General features: G+C 43.4%; 1 protein-coding gene across 3 annotated transcripts in view; it reads right to left on the bottom strand.

Moving 5' to 3' along the window:
• The window catches only part of NPHS1 (NPHS1 adhesion molecule, nephrin), a 42503-nt gene that overhangs the window by 6795 nt on the left and 15600 nt on the right, over window positions 1-20108 (bottom strand). For all 3 annotated transcript variants that reach the window (XM_039325776.1, XM_039325775.1, XM_039325777.1), the window contains 19 exons: window positions 18696-18777; window positions 17992-18095; window positions 17326-17444; window positions 15336-15507; window positions 14388-14545; window positions 14027-14168; window positions 13794-13918; window positions 12318-12404; window positions 11583-11754; window positions 11033-11162; window positions 9683-9855; window positions 9077-9217; window positions 7634-7774; window positions 6877-6992; window positions 4684-4855; window positions 4319-4475; window positions 1904-2055; window positions 1697-1808; window positions 6-187 (listed from right to left, as the gene is read on the bottom strand). In XM_039325776.1, coding sequence (XP_039181710.1) covers window positions 6-187; window positions 1697-1808; window positions 1904-2055; window positions 4319-4475; window positions 4684-4855; window positions 6877-6992; window positions 7634-7774; window positions 9077-9217; window positions 9683-9855; window positions 11033-11162; window positions 11583-11754; window positions 12318-12404; window positions 13794-13918; window positions 14027-14168; window positions 14388-14545; window positions 15336-15507; window positions 17326-17444; window positions 17992-18095; window positions 18696-18777 — 2637 coding nt within the window. The remainder of the gene's footprint in view (window positions 1-5; window positions 188-1696; window positions 1809-1903; window positions 2056-4318; window positions 4476-4683; window positions 4856-6876; window positions 6993-7633; window positions 7775-9076; window positions 9218-9682; window positions 9856-11032; window positions 11163-11582; window positions 11755-12317; window positions 12405-13793; window positions 13919-14026; window positions 14169-14387; window positions 14546-15335; window positions 15508-17325; window positions 17445-17991; window positions 18096-18695; window positions 18778-20108) is intronic.

The following is a 20108-nucleotide window of genomic DNA, read 5'->3' as shown; positions in this document are numbered from 1 at the left end:
CTTACCTTCTGTGGTGATGCTCAGCCCTGCACCTTCATCTGCAAAATCACTCTCTCCAAGAGCATTGCGTGCATTGACAGAGACATTATAGGGGGTGTTTGGCTGCAGGCCAGTCAGTGTAAAAGTTGGAGATTGTGGTGGAAAGACATCCACGTACAGAAAGCTGGGAGCCCCGGGCCAATGATATCTGAATGAAAGGAAGTGGAGATAAAAGCTACTGAGAAGAACAAATTCATTAAACACATAATGTGTGACATGAAGGGGCATCAGGCCCACACTGCCTAATCCATGTATATCTTGGAAGCATGGATAATTTCTGAATGTGGATCATTCAAATTAATAAATTCCATCTGTTTCTGCACTGACATTGTCTCTTTTTCTAACTGCTTTTCCCTGGTGGTTTCGCCTAAATGTCTAGTCTACGTGCGTCACTTGAAGGCAAGGACATTTCAGTATTTCTTTATATATTTAACATCTGGGCCATCCAATGCAGAAGCAACACTGGGTAGCATTACAGCTAAAAAATATGCATGCGATGGACAAGAAGACCCAAGTTAAACCAGAACAGATCAACACAAGATAGAACAAAACATAAAGGGGTTTCACGGTCATCCTGACCCTAAGGGCCTGAGGAAACAACCAGACCTTCAGTGACTTCTGGAATGGTACAAGGGTGGGATCACACAAATCTCGGGGGAGGGGAGGATCATTCCAGAGTTATTATATGAATATACTTATTTCACAGAGCAAAGCTTGTGCACTAGGACAGTGTTTCTCAACCTTAGCATCTTTAAGGTATATGGTCTTCAATTCCCAGAATTCTGAAAATTCAAGTCTATACTTCTTAAAGTTGATGAGTGTAATGGAATATAGTAGACTGGATTCCCAGGGGGGAGGGGATGCATTGCAGAGGAATAAGAGACCATTCAGTCCAATGTTTTGTGTGTGAGAAAGAGAGTGAAGACAACCCCTCCCTAACAGTTCACAGAGTAGGTAGATGCAGATAGCAGAGTGCTTAGTCTGGCAAGATTCTGTCTATAGGTGTGGAAACAATAAAGAATTCAGTTTGGAATACCGAGCCGTGGTAGTGCAGTTAGAATGCAGTATTACAGGCGAACGCTGCCCACAGACAGGAGTTCAATCCTGATCAGCTCAAGGTTGACTCGGCCTTCCATCCTTCCAAGCCAGCTTCCGACAAGCAGAGAATCGGGGGAAGCCAGATTTGCTAATGATTGTATGATTCACTCAACAACTGCAGTGAATCATTTAACAATCATAGCAACAAAAAAAAAAAGATCATACAATTGGGCGTGTCTCACTTAACAACCACTTGCACCATGGTGGCACAGTGATTAGAGTGCAGTACTGCAGGTTACTTCTGCTGACTGCTGGCTCAAGGTTGACTCCATCCTTCCGAGGTCGGTAAAATGAGGACCCAGATTGTTGTGGGCAATATGTTGACTTTGTAAACCGCTTGGAAAGCCCTGTAAAGCACTATGAAGTATATAAGTCTAAGCGCTATTGCTATTGCTGTCATGTGTCATTCTTGTTTTTGGGCCTGACACTTTTCAGAGTTCCTAAGAACAGCAATTCAACCAAGTGATAGCAGTTCATATATGGGACCATGAGAGTTACACTGATTTAAAGCATCTTTCCCTGTGTTGATAGATGGGACTTTTATCTCCATGAGCCCTACCTGACACGAAAGCTTTGCTGGAGCCCTCCATCAAAACCTGGGGTCCATTCCAAAGCCAACCAATTATGAGCTACACTGATAACCTTGAATCCCGTTGGTGGGTCAGGACGACCTGGCAAGAAATAATCAAAGTTAATTCAAAAGGTACAAGGACTTTTTGACTTTCAACTTCATTGGATAGACATCCAGGTTCCAGCTGTTCCTTACTGGTGCTAAGTAGCTGTATGTCAAGAGCATCTGTGCCCAGATCATTGTTGGCTGTGCAGGTGAAGATGGCATAGTCAAGCATTGCGCTGACATTGGCAATGGTTAAAGTGCTGGTGTGTAAAGAATCCTCATAGCTTGTGACCACACTATACCTGGGGAAAGATAATACCATGAATTATGTCATAAGGGCTACAGCTCAGTCTTCCTTAAATATTTGACAAATGAAATTGCAGAGACAAACTGAGAAACAAGAGAAAGCAGGGGAAGGGAGGGGAGGGGAGGGGAGGGGGGAGAGAAGAGGAGAGGAAAGGAGAGGAAGATTGGGAGAAAGCAAACAAATCTTTTCAGTATCATAACTATTCTTATGTGTGATTTCTGAGATTTAAATATAGCAAATTCTTTCCTTTCCCCATTCTTCCCTTGCAGATAAAAATGCATTTGTAACATTTCCCCAATTCAACTGGAACTAAACTGAATCCATATGAATGTCAAACTGATTATCAAACTTCGGCTTTCAACTTTCAACTTACAAATTTAATTCAAAATAGAACTGAAAAGAATACTGTAAGCATTCAACTCCTGTGAGATGCTTAATCCACCCCCACTCCATTTGCCCAAAAAGGAGTTAAGCCTTTGCAAGCTGAGTGCAAATCTTTGGGAATGTCCGTAAGCAACAGCGAACTTCCACTGCCCTTTTTCCAAGGCAGGGAAACTTAATTTGATGGAGAGAGACCGGAGATTCAGCAAAGATTTACAGGGTTGCTTACTTATGTATAAATTCCTGCCCTTGTAGCCTAACTGAAATCAAACCATATTTGACTTGTGGAAACTTAATTAAAAATGAATTGGATCATAACACAGATATTGGATACAAACCATCATAACCCCAAAAAATGATAAGACATGCATCACAACAGGCTTTCATAGTTGTGTCCCAATGTCAGATACAAGTACATAAGTTAAGTGGTTTGCATTGTGATATTGCAATATATTTGATCTTCCGTGTTCTGTCCCCTGCAGAGCCTTACAACCGGTTCCCTGTATGGATGCCACTTCCGGAAGTCCATTCTGGGCCTGGACAACAAAAAATTAGCTACCGGTTCTGCCGAAGTGGTGCGAACCAGCTGAATCCAACCACAGGAAGGAAGGAAGGAAGGAAGGAAGGAAGGAAGGAAGGAAGGAAGGAAGGAAGGAAGGAAGGAAGGAAGGAAGGAAGGAGGGAGGGAGGGAGGGAGGGAGGGAGGAGGGAGGGAGGGAGGAAGGAAGGAAGGAAGGAAGGAAGGAAGGAAGGAAGGAAGGAAGGAAGGAAGGAAGGAAGGAAGGAAGGAAGGAGTGTTGGGATTCAAATATGTGAACAACCTGTTCTCTGTGTAGATGCTGCTTCTGGAAGTCCATTCTGGGCCTGGGCAACAAAAAATTAGCTACCAGTTGTGCCAAACTAGTACGAACTGGCTGAATCCCACCACTGCTTATAGGTAGTAACGAGAATGAAGCTGGTAAGAGACCAGGAGATAAGACTTCAGAATCCAAGTGCTACAGGTTGACCGCAATAAAATTCACTGCTTAGAGGCTAATGATCTCAACAGGTAGTAGCACTTGGGCAACGTTGCTCAGGCTCGGAAATTAAGCAGGGTCAGGCTTGCGTAGGACTTGGAGGAAAAGCAGAGCACCATGCCTGAACTGGAAGAACTGTTTGCATAGAGGCAGTGTTCAATTTATAACCATTCATTTAGCAACCGTTCAAGGCTAAAATGCAACTGAAAAAAAGTGACTTGCATCCGGTCCTCACATTTACAACCATGGCAGTATGCCCATGGTCACATGATTAAAATTCAGACACTTGGCAACCAAATGTACTCACAATGGTTGCAATGTCCTGGGCTCATGTGATTGCTATTTGCGGCCTTCCAAGCCAGTTTCCGACAAGCGGAGAATCGGGGGAAGCCAGATTCGCTAATGATTGTATGATTCACTCAACCACCACAGTGAATCATTTAACAATCATAGCAACAACAAAAAAGATCATACAATTGGGTATGTCTCGCTTAACAACCACTTGCGCCGTGACGGCACAGTGATTAGAGTGTAGTACTGCAGGTTACTTCTGCTGACTGCCGGCTGACTGCAGATTGGCAGTTGGGTTCTCACCGGCTCAAGGTTGACTCCATCCTTCCAAGGTCAGTAAAATAAGGACCCAGATTGTTGGGGGCAATAGGCTGACTCTGTAAACCGCTTAGAGAGGGCTGTAAAGCACAGTGAAGCGGTATATTGCTAGTGCTTAGCAATGGAAATCCTAGTCCCAACTGTGGTCATAAGCAACCTGTAGGGTTGTGTTCATGAAGTCATTAAGAGTCAAACTCAACTGAAGGACATCTTTATTATTTTACTACTTCACATCCTAATGGGGAATCTCACCTGGGGCTTTGGAGATCGAGGGAGACCCCGTTCTTGGCCCAGCTGAAGAGCACCCTGGGCACGCCCTGAGCACTGCACTGAAGCACAGCGTGGCTTCTTCCATCACCCGGAGCTGCCACTTTCCTCTGCCCCGGGCCCTTGATGATTTCTGGTGGGTCTAGAGCAGAAGAGACATGTGTGGTTAAAAGTTGTGTTGCATTTGTAAGCTACTGGCTGAAAAGCAAAGCAAAGAAAAGGATGACATCAAGAAGCTCAGAGAAACACTCCAGGGGTGGGTGACAAGCAATTATGACAAGTAAAACATCAGATTTTAAAGGAGTCTTTAAGTCTAGGACATATTAAAGGTTGACTAGTGTAATACTTACATCGCACAATCAAACGAGCACTGCTCTTGGCTGCTGGGGAGATACCATTATCTACTTGACACTCATACAGTCCAGCATGTGTTCGTTGGGCTCCCTGGATTCGCAGGGTGCCCACCAATCCTTCAGACAATAGTTCAAGGCCCAAATCCTCCAGGCTGCGCTCCAGATCACCCTGCATAAGATGCCAGAATAACAGGAAGATTGTCATTAAGCCAGACAACCAGCAGCTGGAGACTCTTTGCATAGGCATTATTTACCTACTACAATGTCTCTGGAGATTCTCAGTCATTCAGGTCATAGTTATCCCAAAGATGCTTTTTTCATGAGGCAACTGGACTTTCTTTTTTTTTCTCTGAAGACGTTTCATTTCTCATCCAAGAAGCTTCGTGAAAAGTTGCCTCAGGAAAAAAGCACCTTTGGGATACCTGCTACAATCCACCAAACACAAGCATGGTGTTCGCACAGCATACCTAACCACCAATGCAACATATAATAGTACAGGGGTCTTCAAACTTGGCCCTTTTATGACTTGTGGACTTCAACTCCCAGTATTCCTCAGCCAGCGTGCCTGGCTGAGGAATTCTGGGATTTGAAGTCCACAAAAGGGCCAAGTTTGAAGACCCCTGTAGTAGTAGCTGCATTCACATAAGGCACTATGTCCAAAGCAGTAAAGCAGGTGAGACTTAAAGTGATGGCCTGTTTCAAAAAACATCTAGTGTACAGGTAGTCCTTGACTTAGGACCACAATTGGGACCAGAATGTCCATTGCTAAGCAAAGTGGTTAGACACACCCAATTTTATGATCTTTTTCACCATGGTTGTTAAGCAACTCATTGCAGTGGTTAAGGGAATTCAGCTTCCCCTGTTGACTTTGCTTATCAGAAGCCGATTGGGAAGATCACCTATGGTGATCACATGACCCTGGGATGCTGCGACCCATCATCAATACATGCCGGTTAACAAGTGTCAAATCTTGATCAAGTAACCATGGGCTACTGCGACCATCTAAGTTTGAGGACTGGTCAGTGCTGTTTTTTCAGTGCCATTGTAACTTTGAATGGTTGCTAAACAAATGGTTGTAGATAAAGGATTACCTGAGAATAGAATAGAATAGAATAGAATAGAATAGAATAGAATAGAATAGAATAGAATAGAATAGAATAGAATAGAATAGAATAGAATAGAATTATAGAATAGAAATATAGAATAGAATAGAACAGAACAGAATTATAAAATAGAAAAACAGAATAGAATAGAATAGAATAGAGTAGAGTAGAGTAGAGTAGAGTAGAGTAGAGTAGGGTAGGGTAGGGTAGGGTAGGGTAGGGTAGGGTAGGGTAGGGTAGGGTAGGATAGGATAGGATAGGATACCTTGGAGGTCTTCTAGTCCAGCCCACTGCTCAAGCAGGAGAACCTATACCATCTCAGACAAGTGACTGCCCAATCTCTTCTTAAAAATCTCCAGTGATGGAGCAGCCACGATTTATGAAGGCAAGCTGTTCCACTGGTTAATTGTCCTCATTGTTAGGAAGTTTGTCCTTAATTCCAGGTTGAATTAAGAACTCTTTCTCGCAATTTCCTCCCTTCCCATCCTTCGGTCCAGCCCACCAGCTTCTGCACAGAGCATGTCTCATGTTTGCCTGTATATGTGTGCCTTTTGTCTTGCAATATGCCTGTCTTTGGCACCACTGGCACATAGCCCTGGAAGATTATCCCAAGAACCCCTTGGGCTGACAAAAAAAGAAATCCCCAACTCTTATTTATTGTTATGTATCAAGTAAAGTGGAGCAAACCACATAATGTCCGTCTCTAAAGAAGAAGAAGCTCCTGTAAAACAGCCTCATAATCTTGGAGTAATGCAAGATTCCTGCCAGCCAGTTAAACACAAAACTCATTCTTACGCTTTCTTTAATGTCTGGCTCACCCAGTCCATGCAATATGGCTAATAGTTAGGAGCTACATTACAAAAGCCTTTAAAGGAAGCATTTTTTAGTTGTCAGTGGCCATTAAAGAACCTTTATTAGCCATCAAGTTGTAAAGGAGGTTGGAAAAAAAAGGTCATCTCACTTGGTATGGCCACATCACATCCGTTTAATTGGAGTAAGGAAAATTCTCCTGCTGGCTCCACTATAGAGTTAGCATACAAAATCAATGCCACGTCTTCCCCTGCTTTCTCCTGACTTATAACTTTACCAGCCACCTCCACTGGAAATTTGGTATGGGGTTGGCATCAGCCTGGCACACAATTTCAGCTGTGTCCCCCAGGTCCACGTAAGTTGGATCTGCAATGCTGCGGATGGATGGTGAATCTGTTTGAAGAAAAAAGCATAACTATGTTCATACTGTTGTCTATTCGAGCTGCGTTAACGATTTGACAGCTGCATTTCTACAACCTGCTAAGCTCTCCATTAATTTTAGCTTTGGCTGGAGGTGTCTGTTTGCGTATAATGCTTAATGTATTATGCAGATAAAGTAAACACATTTAGTTGTGTTAACTTAGCAAAGTCACACATATCGAGAAATCTGTAGGGAGGAAGAGGGTGAGCTAGCATTGGCCTCAAAATGGGATGTTGCTAAATCATAGCTTCCTGGGGTTGGAAGGAACAAGGATACTTCTAGTCCAACCCCCTGCCCAGTGCACAAATCCTCATAACACAATAATATAAGCCAATGGATTACACAGAACAGCTTTGGAGAAACTATAAAAAATAAAATTGAGTAGGACATGCAAAAAGAATGCCATTCTTCTTCAATCTGAGTCCTTCAAGAAATGTTGGGGCAAAATTCCCATAATCCATGGCCACTAGCCATGGCTGGCCTGATGTAAGTTGGCCTGACACATCTGGATGAAACCAGCTTGGGAAAGGATGGATTAAACCAAACCTTTCTTTGTTGAGTCTATATAGATGTGTGAAGTCAGGGCATATATTCCTCCAAATCTGTTACTTACAGTGCACGTCTAGAGTGATGATTGTTTCATTTTGTCCTTCTGCATTCTCACAGTGGATCCTGTACTTGCCAGCATCAGCTCGAGTCACATTCCAGATCTCCAGAGATCCACCATCCCGCAAGTGGTACCGTGGGGAACCCTCTACAACAGAGACAATCCATCACAAGTCAAGCTCCCCAAAGAAACAAGCACTTGGAGCACCAGGGCGAAGAGGGGGGAGGGATTTCATGGGCCAAGCCAACCGTGATCAATGATTCAATGTTCAAATGTTCCTTCTGCATCAGGTTTGCTCCCATCCTAATTCTTAATTCCATCCTGCAGTTAAGGAGAAACTTCCTAACAATGAGAACAAATAACCAATGGAACAGCTTGCCTACAGAAGTTGTAGGTGCTTCATCATTGGAGGTTTTTAAGAAAAGACTTGCCACTCACCTGTCTGAAATGATATGGGGTCTCCTACTTGAGCAGGGGCTGGACTAGAAGACCTCCAAGATCCCTTCCAGCTCTATTCTGATTCTGATCTCCAATGAGGGATTCCCCTACCATGGGTTCTAAAGTTCAGGGTCCTACATAGCTCGCATGCTACTAGTCTCCATTTTTTTGTTTCAGTAAATATGAAGAACTTTGACACATGGAGGGACAAGATAAAATAAAATAAAATCTAAGAGTAAGAAACCTGTCATTTGAAACATTTACAATACTTTATGGCAAAGATACACTAAATTGACACCTCAGGACCCCATCAGGTCTCCAAATGTTGCCACCAGAAAGAGCAAATATTAAATACAAGAACAGTACACTTGCATCAAATTAGTATAATATAATTGTGGTTCAGTTTACATACAAATTATATTAAATCAAATTTGGATTTTTCCCTATCCTATCTGGTTGTTTCCCCTAGCCCAGCCTGGTTTTTTTGAGTTGGAGCCCCCAAAGGCTACTATTAGTCCTATTCTATTATCTTAGTTCCTCCTGCATATTCTATCTTCATATCTTGATTTATCTCTGCAGATCCCTTTCCTTCTTCCTGTCCACCACTTATCTTGACTGTCTCAAGGCCCACTGGCTCTTTTTTAATGGCTCCACCCTTACACCTGATTCTTTTTCTTTTCCTTCCAATCCTTTCAAAATGCTTGACACAAACCTTTCATCTTCAGTCCCTGCTGGAACTAAATCAAGGCTGACATAAACAGAACTAAAAGCTTATTCTTCTCATTTTTTTCCTGTTCTCATTGTCTCCTTCTCCCTCCGTGGTCTCCCAGAAAGTCCAAGTAGACAGGATGTTAAATGCAGCTTGGCAATTAGCGTGCGTATTTTTAAAAAGCAAAGAGCTATAGGAAATGGGGGAGTAAATTATTTTATAGAGTGCAGGAAGTAGAAGACATACATCGACTCTTCCCTTACCCAAGTTCTTTGGGTTTCATCCTAAGGTGTGAGACCCACCTGTTAAGATCATCTCTCCAAGGAAACTCCAGCGATAGGTAATCTCAGGAGGACTGGCAGAAACCAAAAGGGGCAACTGGGAAGACCCATGCTCCACAGCTTTCACTAGGTGGGTCTGCTCAGGGGAGAACTCTGGAGGAACTGTATAAAAGAAATGAAGGCACCCTTTTGGAAGCCAACCCATGGATGCTTAAATGTCAAAAGGGATGGAGCTAACCTATTCTCGGAGGGGAAGAATGTTGCATAAGGCAGGCACTATGGCAGAGAAGACTCTGGCATAAGTCCCTAGCATGCAGCGTGCTTTGTCTGCCAGATCTAATGGAGTGGGCTGATGTAACCCTGGAGAGATACCCTCAGATAGCCCACTTCCATGCCATGAAGAGCTTTAAAGGTTAAAACCAGCACTTTGGATTGGACCCAGAAACAAACTGGCAACAGATGCAGGGGAGCAGAGGTGTAACATGTGCTGTTCTGGGAGCCCACATAACTGCCTGCACTGCTGTGTTCTGTTCCAGCTGAACAAATCAACTGAAAAATCAACTTCATTTTCAGAGCTGAACTTCCAACAAGAAATAAACAGTAGTTAAGGGATGTTTCCATACTTACATAGAACTGTAAGCTGGTAGAAGGTATTCACACCTTCCGAGAGAACGGAGCTGTAGGCATAGCATTCTACCCTTTCCCCATGATCTGCAGATGACACCACCAGAGTCACCCTTTCTGAAGTGGAGAAGCCTCCATATTCTGCTTTCCTTTGCCCTAAATTAATGCCATCCAGCCTGAAGGTGAGAACGCATGAAGATTATCACAGCCAAACTTAAAGTTTCTGACAGAGTCAAAAAATGAACCTCTATATTCAGAGACAATCTACTGACATAGCTCAGCTGCAGGGGATAAGCAAGAGACAAGACCTGATGCCTTTATAGCCTCGCTTGCAAGTTTTCTGACAGGCCTGTATCACGCTGCTGTCAGAAACAGAAAGCAGGAGTGGATGAAGTTTGGGACTGATTCAGCTGTCCAGTTCTTATGTTGACGTTACAGCCTAAGCTTGGGGAAGTCAGAAGCCTGATGGGTAAGGACTGAGGAATGATGGTGGAAATACAAAGTGACAGCTGAAGAATGTTTCCGTATTAGTTATTTATAGCAAAGACGATCTCCTTCTCCTTCTTGGATTTGTTGTTCTGATGACATTGTGGGAAGACACATGACCCAAATGGGTCCACAGTATGCAGCCAGCATCTGGCATATCTGAGGGGTCCTCAAATCTTAATCTGGAGGGGAGGCAAAAGCTTTCCCTCTAAAACCAACATTAATACGAGAGGACAGATTTTTGATTTGATGCAACCAAGGGTGTCCACAGGGTATGGTCAAGAAAGTCAAGAGGGCAACTGTGATAGTACAACTGAAGTTCCATCGACAACACACATAAAAAACAGGCACAGCTTCCATCACACCAACGCAGCTGCCATCCTGACCTTTCTTTCTGCCATATCCTGCGAACAACCCCAGATGCAAAATTAATCTTGGGGCTCCAAAGACTATCCAATAATTATATTGATTCAGAAAAGAGCCCCAAACCCAGTGAATTGATGTTACTGAAAGAACCCAAAAGGAATGACCTTTATCTGCTATGCCTGAGTGATTTAACAGCAGTGGTTAGAATGAGTATTGCAGGCTAACTCTGCCCACTGCCAGGAGTTTGATTCTCACTGGCTCAAGGTTGACTCAGCCTTCCATCCTTCCAAGGTCAGCAAAATGAGGACCCAGATCGTTGGGGGCAATAGGCTGACTCTGTAAACTGCTTAGAGAGGGCTATAAAGCATTGTGAAGCGGTATATAAGTCTAAATGTTATTGTTATTTAAGGCAGTCTTGGTAGAAAGAGGCAAAACCTACAAAGAAAATCAGAGAACCCTCCATGAAACTTGAAGAAGGTGGTCATCGGAAGAGTTACTCACCTTTTTCCATCTTTGAGCCAAGTGAGATGAGCAGGAGGGTTGCTGCTGCCCGATTTGCAGGTCAGTGTCACCGATTGGCCACGTCTCACCTTGTCAACTGTCACTGTAATGGTTGCATGCAGAGGCGGGACTATGGAAAGAAAGAGTATTTGCGTTGTCACTTCTCACCCATCAGTTTCACATTCAGCTCTTATTTTTCCACTTACAGTGCACTGCACAACTCTTGGGGACAAAACATTCGGGGGGGGGAGAAAATGCAATACTGCTTGCTTACCTTATTTCAATTGATTGATATTTTGTATGTGAAAAATTGCACGAATTCCCCAGCCAGAAAATCCTACATACCCTCACACTGATGATGTTACGGCAAACAGCCAATCTCAGAGAGCACTAAGAATTCTGTACCTATCTATCCATCCATCCATCCCTCCCTCCCTCTCTCTCTCTCTCTCTCTCCCCCTCCTTCCCTCCACTCACTCTCTTATCATTTCCCTTTCTGTATGTGTGTGTGTTTGTGCATGTGCACACTGTATGCTGAGTTTTAACTTACACTGGACCAGCAAACTAGTATATGCAGTGAGTGCAGGAGTCCTGGGAGGACCTGTGGCATTGCAACGGTAGGTTGCCATGTTGTCACTGGGAGTAGTAGTCAAGACCAACTCCTTGGAAATAATATTCCCGGATGAGGCTAAAGACGTTCCTTCCCTTACTAACTTGATATCCTGTGGAAACAATGCATTTTACAGTAAGCATAGTGGAAATGTAACAGTTAAGACACTCTTAACCTGACTCTTAGCAGGCTCAGATCAAATAAACCAACTCTGAAAAAAAGAAGGAAAAACTCTACTGCCTGGACAAGGATGAGAGGGATATTCCTCGACATATCCTGTATCATGTCACATCATTTCCCAGGAGCTGACTATTTAACAGCTCTGGTTCAGAATACATTTATTGAGGTTACTGTGCATAACCAAACTTATTTTGGACAGTGGAGATATGAGAATCTCAGTAATAGAACTGGAAGGCCGTCAATAGTCTGAGAGTGCTCAAATTCAAGTTTGGCATGATTGGAGGCAACAAAAGAAACTAAATGTATGGGGGGGGGGCTGTCACAAGAAACAATCAAAGGAGGTTTCTTAACAAGGAGGAGCACTAACACTCTCTCCCTTCCCCCTCACCCCTCCCCTCCCCACTACCAGACAACTGACCAGAATACAGGGGCCTCCTTCAAAGCCATATTTCGTCTCCAGCCCCAGCTATGTGTATCCCTGGATTTTTCACTCACTTGCTTGCCCTGACAAGGCTTCGAAAGTCCACTCTGATGAGATTGCTGCAGCTGTACTCGAATTCCTCCAGCAAGTGTGCATGTCACCTGCAAATTATAAGAATAAGGTTTTAGGAAAACTGAATATGTTTGTCTATGTTAATGCAAGCATTACCTCCAGAGAAAGTAGACCGGTGGATTCTACCTTTAACACTGATGCTAAGTCAAGCTATGAGTAAATGATGGATAAAACTTAGATCAGTGGTGGTTAATCTATGGCATGCATGCCAGAGGCGGCACTCAGAGCCCTCTCTGTGGGCACGCGCCATCGCCTCAGTCCCACCTTTCCCCCGTGGCCCCCTCCTCACCAGCAGCACTGCCGAAGGAGTGTCGCCCCCAAGTGTGGCCCGCGTGGAGCAGCGCAGCCAAGGACATGGCAGCCAGGCAGCGGGGACAAGACTCTGCCCTTAACACTTAACAAAGTTCCAGTTCCAATTGTGATTGTAAATTGAGGACTACCTGTATTTTCTTCTGCTAGAATTTTTTTTTAAATCTAAGTCTGTCTCAAAGAAAAATGCCTTCAGGAGGAGCTGATAATAGGAAATAAGCTCCAGGCAAAGGAAAGTTTGCAACTTTCACTCCTGGCCCTTTTTCAAATCGGGCACACCACTTTGCCTTAGACTGATTAGAGCTGACCTGAAATGTAAAAACTGGGTCAATAATTGTCATTCTAGGTCTGATCTGGAGTACTTTACAGGAGATGGATTACCCAATCAACTCTGGAATGGAACAGCGCACAAACATCACTTTAAGCCTTCGTTTGCTCCAAGCATGACTTGTTAAATGAGCCAGAGCGCCTCATTGCTCATTGGTCTAAACTGGTGTTTTTCAAACTTGGCAACTTTGATGTGTGGATCTCAGCTCCAGAATGCTGGCTGGGGAATTCTGGGAGTTGAAGTCCACATATCTTAAAGTTGCCAAGTCTGAAAAACACTGGCATAAACTATAAACCGTGGCTTACAAAAAGCAATGACTGCGTAGTCTGAGTAGAGTAGTAGGGTAGCAGCAGTTATCCTCTTTTTGTTATGTGAATTGTCATCAGAAGTGTTTACACTCAGGGATGTAAGCCAAAGGTTAGCCGTAGGAATATATCCGGTATTGCCTAAATGACATGTGTGGGATTTCACAACTTATTATGCATTTGATATATTCTATAACCAGACTGAAAGACTAGAATCTTGTAGATCAGACTAACCACATGAGATTCTGCTATCCTGAGTTGAAATCTTGGAAGGTTTTAAGTAAGAATGCCAAAATCTAGCAAGACCTGGTAGCTTGTCTGAAATTATAGAGAGGGGCTTATATATGCAAGGAATCCGTGGTGCAGATACCAAGAGGTTAAGATAGAGGAAAGGGAACTGGGGTATCTTCACTGAGGACCCTTACTGTGGTCTCATGGACCACCAAGGAGAAGAGGAGGTTAAAGTGCTTTTGTACCTTGTACCACTCAAGACGAGGCAAAGGTTTCCCACCACTGGCAAAACAAATGAGTTTGATTTCAGTGCCAGCTCGAAAATATGTCTCCGGTGGAGGCACATTAAGCCAGATGTTCTGAGGTGGGTCTGGAGTTAAAAAAAAAATAGAAAGAAAAAACAATTAGCAGGACAAAGGGAGGCTTAAAACACAACATAACCCTGCTGGTTCTTGTATATTCCCACCCTCATCCTTACATGTTACTCTGAGAGTAACAGAAGCACTCTTGGTATACATGATGGCTTCGTTGAAGGCCTCACAGATCAGGGGCAGATCATTGTCCTCTCGATATGCTATATACGTCAGATTGGACTCAGTGACCATTCCTCCAAACTCTGCCTGCAAGAAGAAGGCAAACTTTACTCAGTGATCATTATTTGCCAAGGAGAAAAAGGTATCTATGTAGCCATTCTGCTGTTTGAGGGCCTTATTTCAAGCCAACACTGTCCTTGAACCATCCCCAGTGTCTAGAAAAAAATGGGCCTCCAGGTGAGTCAGTTCTACCAAGGGAATCATTCCACCTGCCTCATGGTCCTTCATACTTTTGATATTGCCTACCTCTGAAATGGCAGTTTCGGTAGCATTGAGCTCCCTCCATCCCAGCCACCAACGTAGCATCACAGGCGGATTGCTTGTGGAAGTGGAACAGGTCAGAAAGATCTCTTGGTTTTCTTCAGTGCTGCTAGAACCTATGATTTTCACCTGCTCAGGAGGAACTATCATTCAGAAATAGGGGAGGGAGAAAAAGAAGAAAATAATCAGTTGTTATGAGACAGAAACCCCATGTTAAGAATGAAACTTTGGCAGCTGCCTGTCTCTTCATTTCAACTTGCCACTAGAGTAAGGGGGAAGGGGGAGGTGTTGCTTTAGAATGGGTTAGATGGAGAAATGAAACCTCTACAATTCCGCTGAAGACCGCGAGAACCTGGAACTTTTCCAAGGACACTGCAGAAGGTGTGGAGAGGAAGCAGACAGTTCCCATAAAAAAGTGAAATTGTTTACATGGACTACATGAGATAGTGGGAGTTTGGTTGGAGAAATTATTGTTTAATTCTATGAACTGGTGTCTGGGAACCTCAGAGTTAGTTTTGCTTCGACATTACCATGCCGTGTATTCAATAAGCAGTAAGATTTTCGGAAACAGAATGAACCTGGAGTTCCATTTGGATTCTTGAGCTGGATGTTGACACCCCAACTCTCTCCCACATCACAGGATGGACCTTTTCACAATGCCAAGTATATCTTTCTCCCCTACAAAAAGAACAAAGCTGTTGCTTTTAAAATGACTGCCGGGGCACATCTTTAGAGTGTATCTATCTCCTTGTTTGAACAATCACACTTATAAGACTGCCTAATGCATCTAGGAACCCCCTGATCTATGCAGAAACAAAACATTGAAGAAGAAAAGGAGACACCAGTTATAGAAATTAATTGGGGAAGAAGCCTTAGATATAGGCATAGGGAGAAGAAGGGACTGCATTGCTAAAGAAACTGGTTTATACTCACAGGTCACTTTCAGAACAATGCTGGATTGCAAGGGCAGAGATAAAACTTGGTTCAGGGCCTGACAGCTCACTACAGCCATGTTGTCATCCGGTGCGATTTTAAGGCTCAAGGAACTTTGGGATAATTGGTTGGCATCGTTTGTCTCCCAATTCCTAGAGATGACTTTATCATTCTGAAAGGCAGAAGACCATCAGCTTAGATGCCCAACAAGGAGTCTGAAGCCTCAAGACAGGGGCGGACCAATCAAAGAGCCTAAAAGTAAGACATTATGATTTGTCGGTCCTACTTTGCAAGGGCCCATTAATAGTATGAAAGCATCCTCTGTTTGAAGAACTATCCAGTCCAAGCTACCAAATGTAGCTTATACATGGTCAGCAAACTGAGACAGTCAGTAGGGTGTTTTTTTTCCCATGACAGGGAGCTACGTTGACTTCTATTTACATTCATTTATCTCTGTACATTTGCACATGTAAATGTTATGTAAAGTAGCATTCCTTCTTTCTTTAATGATATGTAAATGCAACACTCTACAGAAGGAGAAGGCAAGAAAAGTGGAAGTCATTATTCCTTCCCCTCCCTTGTAACTCTGCCTATGTACAGAGAAAAGGCAGATGAAGTAGCAAGACAGTGATGAAGCAAAGGAGGAATCAGCAATGATCCCCTGGCACAGGGTGGATCTTAGCTATTGGTCCATCCTACACCATCCACAATGTCCATTCAAAGCCATCAGTACCTTGCTTTCTTTGCTTGCCCTTCCTCCACAAGGATGTTTTCTCTCTCCTAAAAGATGCTCGCCTCTTTCCCTTTTAGAAGTATTACAGGTTGTCATCAACTTACTACTGGAACTGATCTGGCAATTTCAGCCATAAGTCATTGCAGGTCATCATGGGCCCATACCGATTTTACAGCCCTTTTTGCAGCAGTCTTTAACGGAATGCCGCAATCACCCTGGTCATTAAGTTGAACTCTTGTTCACTATGGGACATTTTTTTCCCCCAGAAAAATGTCAGTTTCCAGAAGAAACATCATCAATTGCAGTCATGGGATCACAGGACACTGCAAATGGCCATAAAGGCAGATCAGCTGTGGAGTGCCCAAAATAGGTGCCATGACTGCTGGAGTGGGGGTGGGCTGGATGTCAGAAATTTCAAATCTGGATCATAAATCCCTTTTGGGGGGTAGGGCATAAATGAACATTCACTAAGCAGCCAGTTAGGAGTAAAGGACTACCCATGCTCCATGCTGGCATTCAACAACTAAAGCAAGCTGCATACACCCCTCCCCTTGAATTATTCCCCCTTGGGTGAACTTCCCAACAGATGAAATGTGCCCCAAATAACTAGGTTTGTAAGACATATTTAAGTGAATCAATTAAAAACTTAGCTGCAGCTGCATTCTCACAATAGGCTAAGATTAGTTTTATTATTGGATAGTGTTTGGCACAATGGGAGAATCCAGAGAAATGTACGGTATGAACTTAGTAGGATTCAATATGCAAATACACAAAATGGACTAAGGCAATGAAACAAGTTAAACACATTTTATGCACTCAGTCCTCAAGTCAAAAAAACAGTAGATTGGAGGCCTTACAAAGGAAGCCTTATTAAAACGATGGGCAACAATTTAAACCATTTGTAGACTAGTTATATAAGTAGGTGATTAATCCTAGCTTTGAATGCCATTGCTGCAAGACAATAACCATATTGGTTAACTCAACAACCAGGTTAAGTATTTTATGCAAATCTAGCCACACACTAAGGAATTTAACTACATTTGATAAATTTAATTGCACCCATTAAATTAAAATATTCCAATTTTGATGTGAACACAACAAAGCAAAATTCTTGCAACAAGAAAAAAAAGGCATGTTTGTCATTATTATTCCCTCCTTTATTGGGTTCCAACCCAGAATTCCAAGCTGAGGGTTTTATTCACGTAGCACCCCATTAATCCAAAACTTAAAATACTTCATTAAACTGCTTCTGCTCACCTTCAGCCACTGCAGTGTAGCAAGAGGATTGCCACTTGGAGAAATGCAAGTCAGTTTCAGTTCCTCGTTTTTTACAACAGCTCCAGTGTAGCCCTTGATTACAGGCAGCTGAGGTGGGACTATCAAAAAAAGAGCTACTGTTGAAAACAGTTTAGACATGGGGAGGTTGCACTAAACTTCTGGAAGTTCTTAGCATCTTGCCTTGATGTGTGCTGCACCTTGTAATTTCCTCCCAAAACTTCATCTGTATTTCAAGGATGAGGAACCTTTCATCCATTAGAACAGTGTTTTTCAGCCTTGGCAAGTTTATGACATGTGAACTTCAACTCCCAGAATTCCCCAGCCAGTTTGTTTTAACAGAGGTCTCAAAAACCTATTCATTATCTCAGTGATGCCCTTGGTTGATCTTATCCATTTAGTTTCCTTAGATGGCATTCCTGGTTCCCGTCCTTTTCTTCATTACATATACTCTGGGTGATTTCTCTCCTTTCTGTCTCCTCCTCCTCCTCTCCTCCTCCTCCTTTTTCTCTCCCCAGCCCACTTCCTTTTGTGTTTGTTTTTTATTAACACTGTAATAAGAATTGCCTTGAGCACTTGTGCAGTTATTTTGATGACACTTCCTTAATCCTGGGTAAAATGCCTGACAAAGCATTCCAAACAACTTACACAGGATGTTCATCGTGAAGCTGACAATGACTGGTATTAAAGTCACTGAGTTAGCAGCTCTGCAGATCAGCAGTTCCTTGTTGTCTGAACTCTGAGGGGTGAACCTGGAAGAAAACATAAAAATAGTTGTGGGGTGTCAAGCCCATGAAGCTGGGAAAGATCAAAGACCTACACAGATTTCAGTAAATGATCTTTAGTGTTAGATTAGAGGCAAATACAGAATCTCAGGAACTGGTTTTGGAATTTCCCGGCCTCATTTGTAATGGGTAAATTAAACCAGAAACATTTTGAATGATTTGTAATGCTTCTTCCAAGGTTCCTCACTACCTGGACTGAGTTGAAATGAGCTAAACCGCCAATGGCCTCATCTTTTATCTCCTGATAGTTTATTTTTACAATCCTACAACTTTACAACTCTACAACTTCTCACAAGGGAGCCTTTCAACATTAGTACTGCAAGAGTAAATCTGAACTGGTGTGTTCTGACTAGGACTTTTCAGACAACCCTTTCTTTTAAACATCTTATTTTCATTTTGCAAAAGCTTCAATTGTGGATGAGGCATTGCCTTGATGAAGGCCTGTCATGAAATTCATGGAAAGCATGCAGTACAAGTTTATGTCTTCTGGCTCTTAAAAACCTGAAATATCACCAATCAGGTAAGAAAAGCTAAGAACTGTAATCTCCTAGTTCAGATCTTTGTTACCTCAGCATGGCCTCAGTGCTGAAGAGTTTGGCTGCAGAGCCAGGTTGGATAGTAGATGTCACATCTGCCAGTTCTTTGTCAGCTGTATTAAAAAGGGAAACAGATAAACAAGACTCCAGATTACACAAATTAATGGCTACAGATGTGTGACTACAGCTTCTATTAGCCTGGTGCCCTCCAGATGTTCTAGACCAGGGCTTTTCAACCTTTTCACCCATTGTACCACTTTTAGGATATGGCAACATCTGAGTACCACCAGTCGCCTAGCAAGGTGTCAAAAACTTGATGACCAAAAAAAAAAAAGGAAAAAAGTGATAAAGTACAGGTAGTCCTTGACTTATAACAGTTCGCTTAGTGACTGTTCGAAGTTACAATGGCACTGAAAAAAATGCCCCCTAAGCCACAGCCAAGCAAGACGCCTGCCTGCCCGCCCAGCGGCACTCTTCCTCCTGTCCGAGGTTTTCATTGTTGTGAGCATTTCTGTTGAGGATTGGCAGTGGGGGTGGGGTGGGGGGGTGTTTGGTTTTTATTCCCCCTATCTGCTAGGTGGCTGCAGCAGGTTTTGGTCACTTCACATGAACCTGGGACACTGTGATCGTAATAAATATGAATCAGTTGCCAAGCATCTGAATGTAAATCACAAGACCCTGCAGATGCTGCAACATTCCAGCTGATTGGCACTTCTTCTGGGCTCAGCAGAAGTGCCAGGATCAGTGCTGCTTTCCAGCTGATTGGTGCTTCTTCAGGACTCAGCAGAAGCAACAGGATCAGTGCCGAGCTCCAGCTGGAGCCTGATGCTAATCCTGGCGCTTCCACTGAGCCCTGACAGCCCTGCAGCTCCAGCCATCTCTCGCTCAGGCTTGTGCAGTGCTGCTGCCACCGGTTTAGTTCATTCCCCTCCCCCGCTACCACTTTTCTAGGATGGTCGCGTACCACCTGCCAGGTGCCAATGTACCACAGGTGGTACCCGTATCACTGGTTGAAAAGCCCTGTTCTAGACTCTAGAGTAACTCCTTTAATTCTTAAGAAGCTGATATGATGGACTTCCGGTGGTTAAAGCGGTGGAGATGGCGGCTACTTTGTAGCCGTCCTCCTGAGAAGGTGTCAGATCCGCGGAGCACAGCGTTTACCAGCTGGCCCGCGGCTCGCAATCCCCTTCCCGGGCGAAGGGAAGGGGTAGAGATCGCATGAATAGAGGTAGAACCTCTTAACTCTCCCTGGATTTTTATTTTTAGGGGGGTAGAAAGAGGGTTCCCTCGGAGTTCATTGCCTTCTCCGCCTCTCAGCTGTCTTTGTTTCTTCGGAAACAAAGCGAGACGCCGCTACCATCTCCGTACTTAAAGAAACCGTGAGTAATCTTAAACCGGACAGAACTGTTTAAAGGATTTTATTTATAGTTTAGCTTTATTTTAT

The sequence above is a fragment of the Crotalus tigris genome, unplaced genomic scaffold (assembly GCF_016545835.1).
Source record: "Crotalus tigris isolate CLP2741 ecotype Arizona unplaced genomic scaffold, ASM1654583v1 scf7180000024338.4412243, whole genome shotgun sequence".
Taxonomy (NCBI): Eukaryota; Metazoa; Chordata; class Lepidosauria; order Squamata; family Viperidae; genus Crotalus; species Crotalus tigris.
The sequence above is the reverse complement of the archived record's forward strand: the minus strand, read 5'-3'. Positions and strand labels throughout refer to the sequence as shown.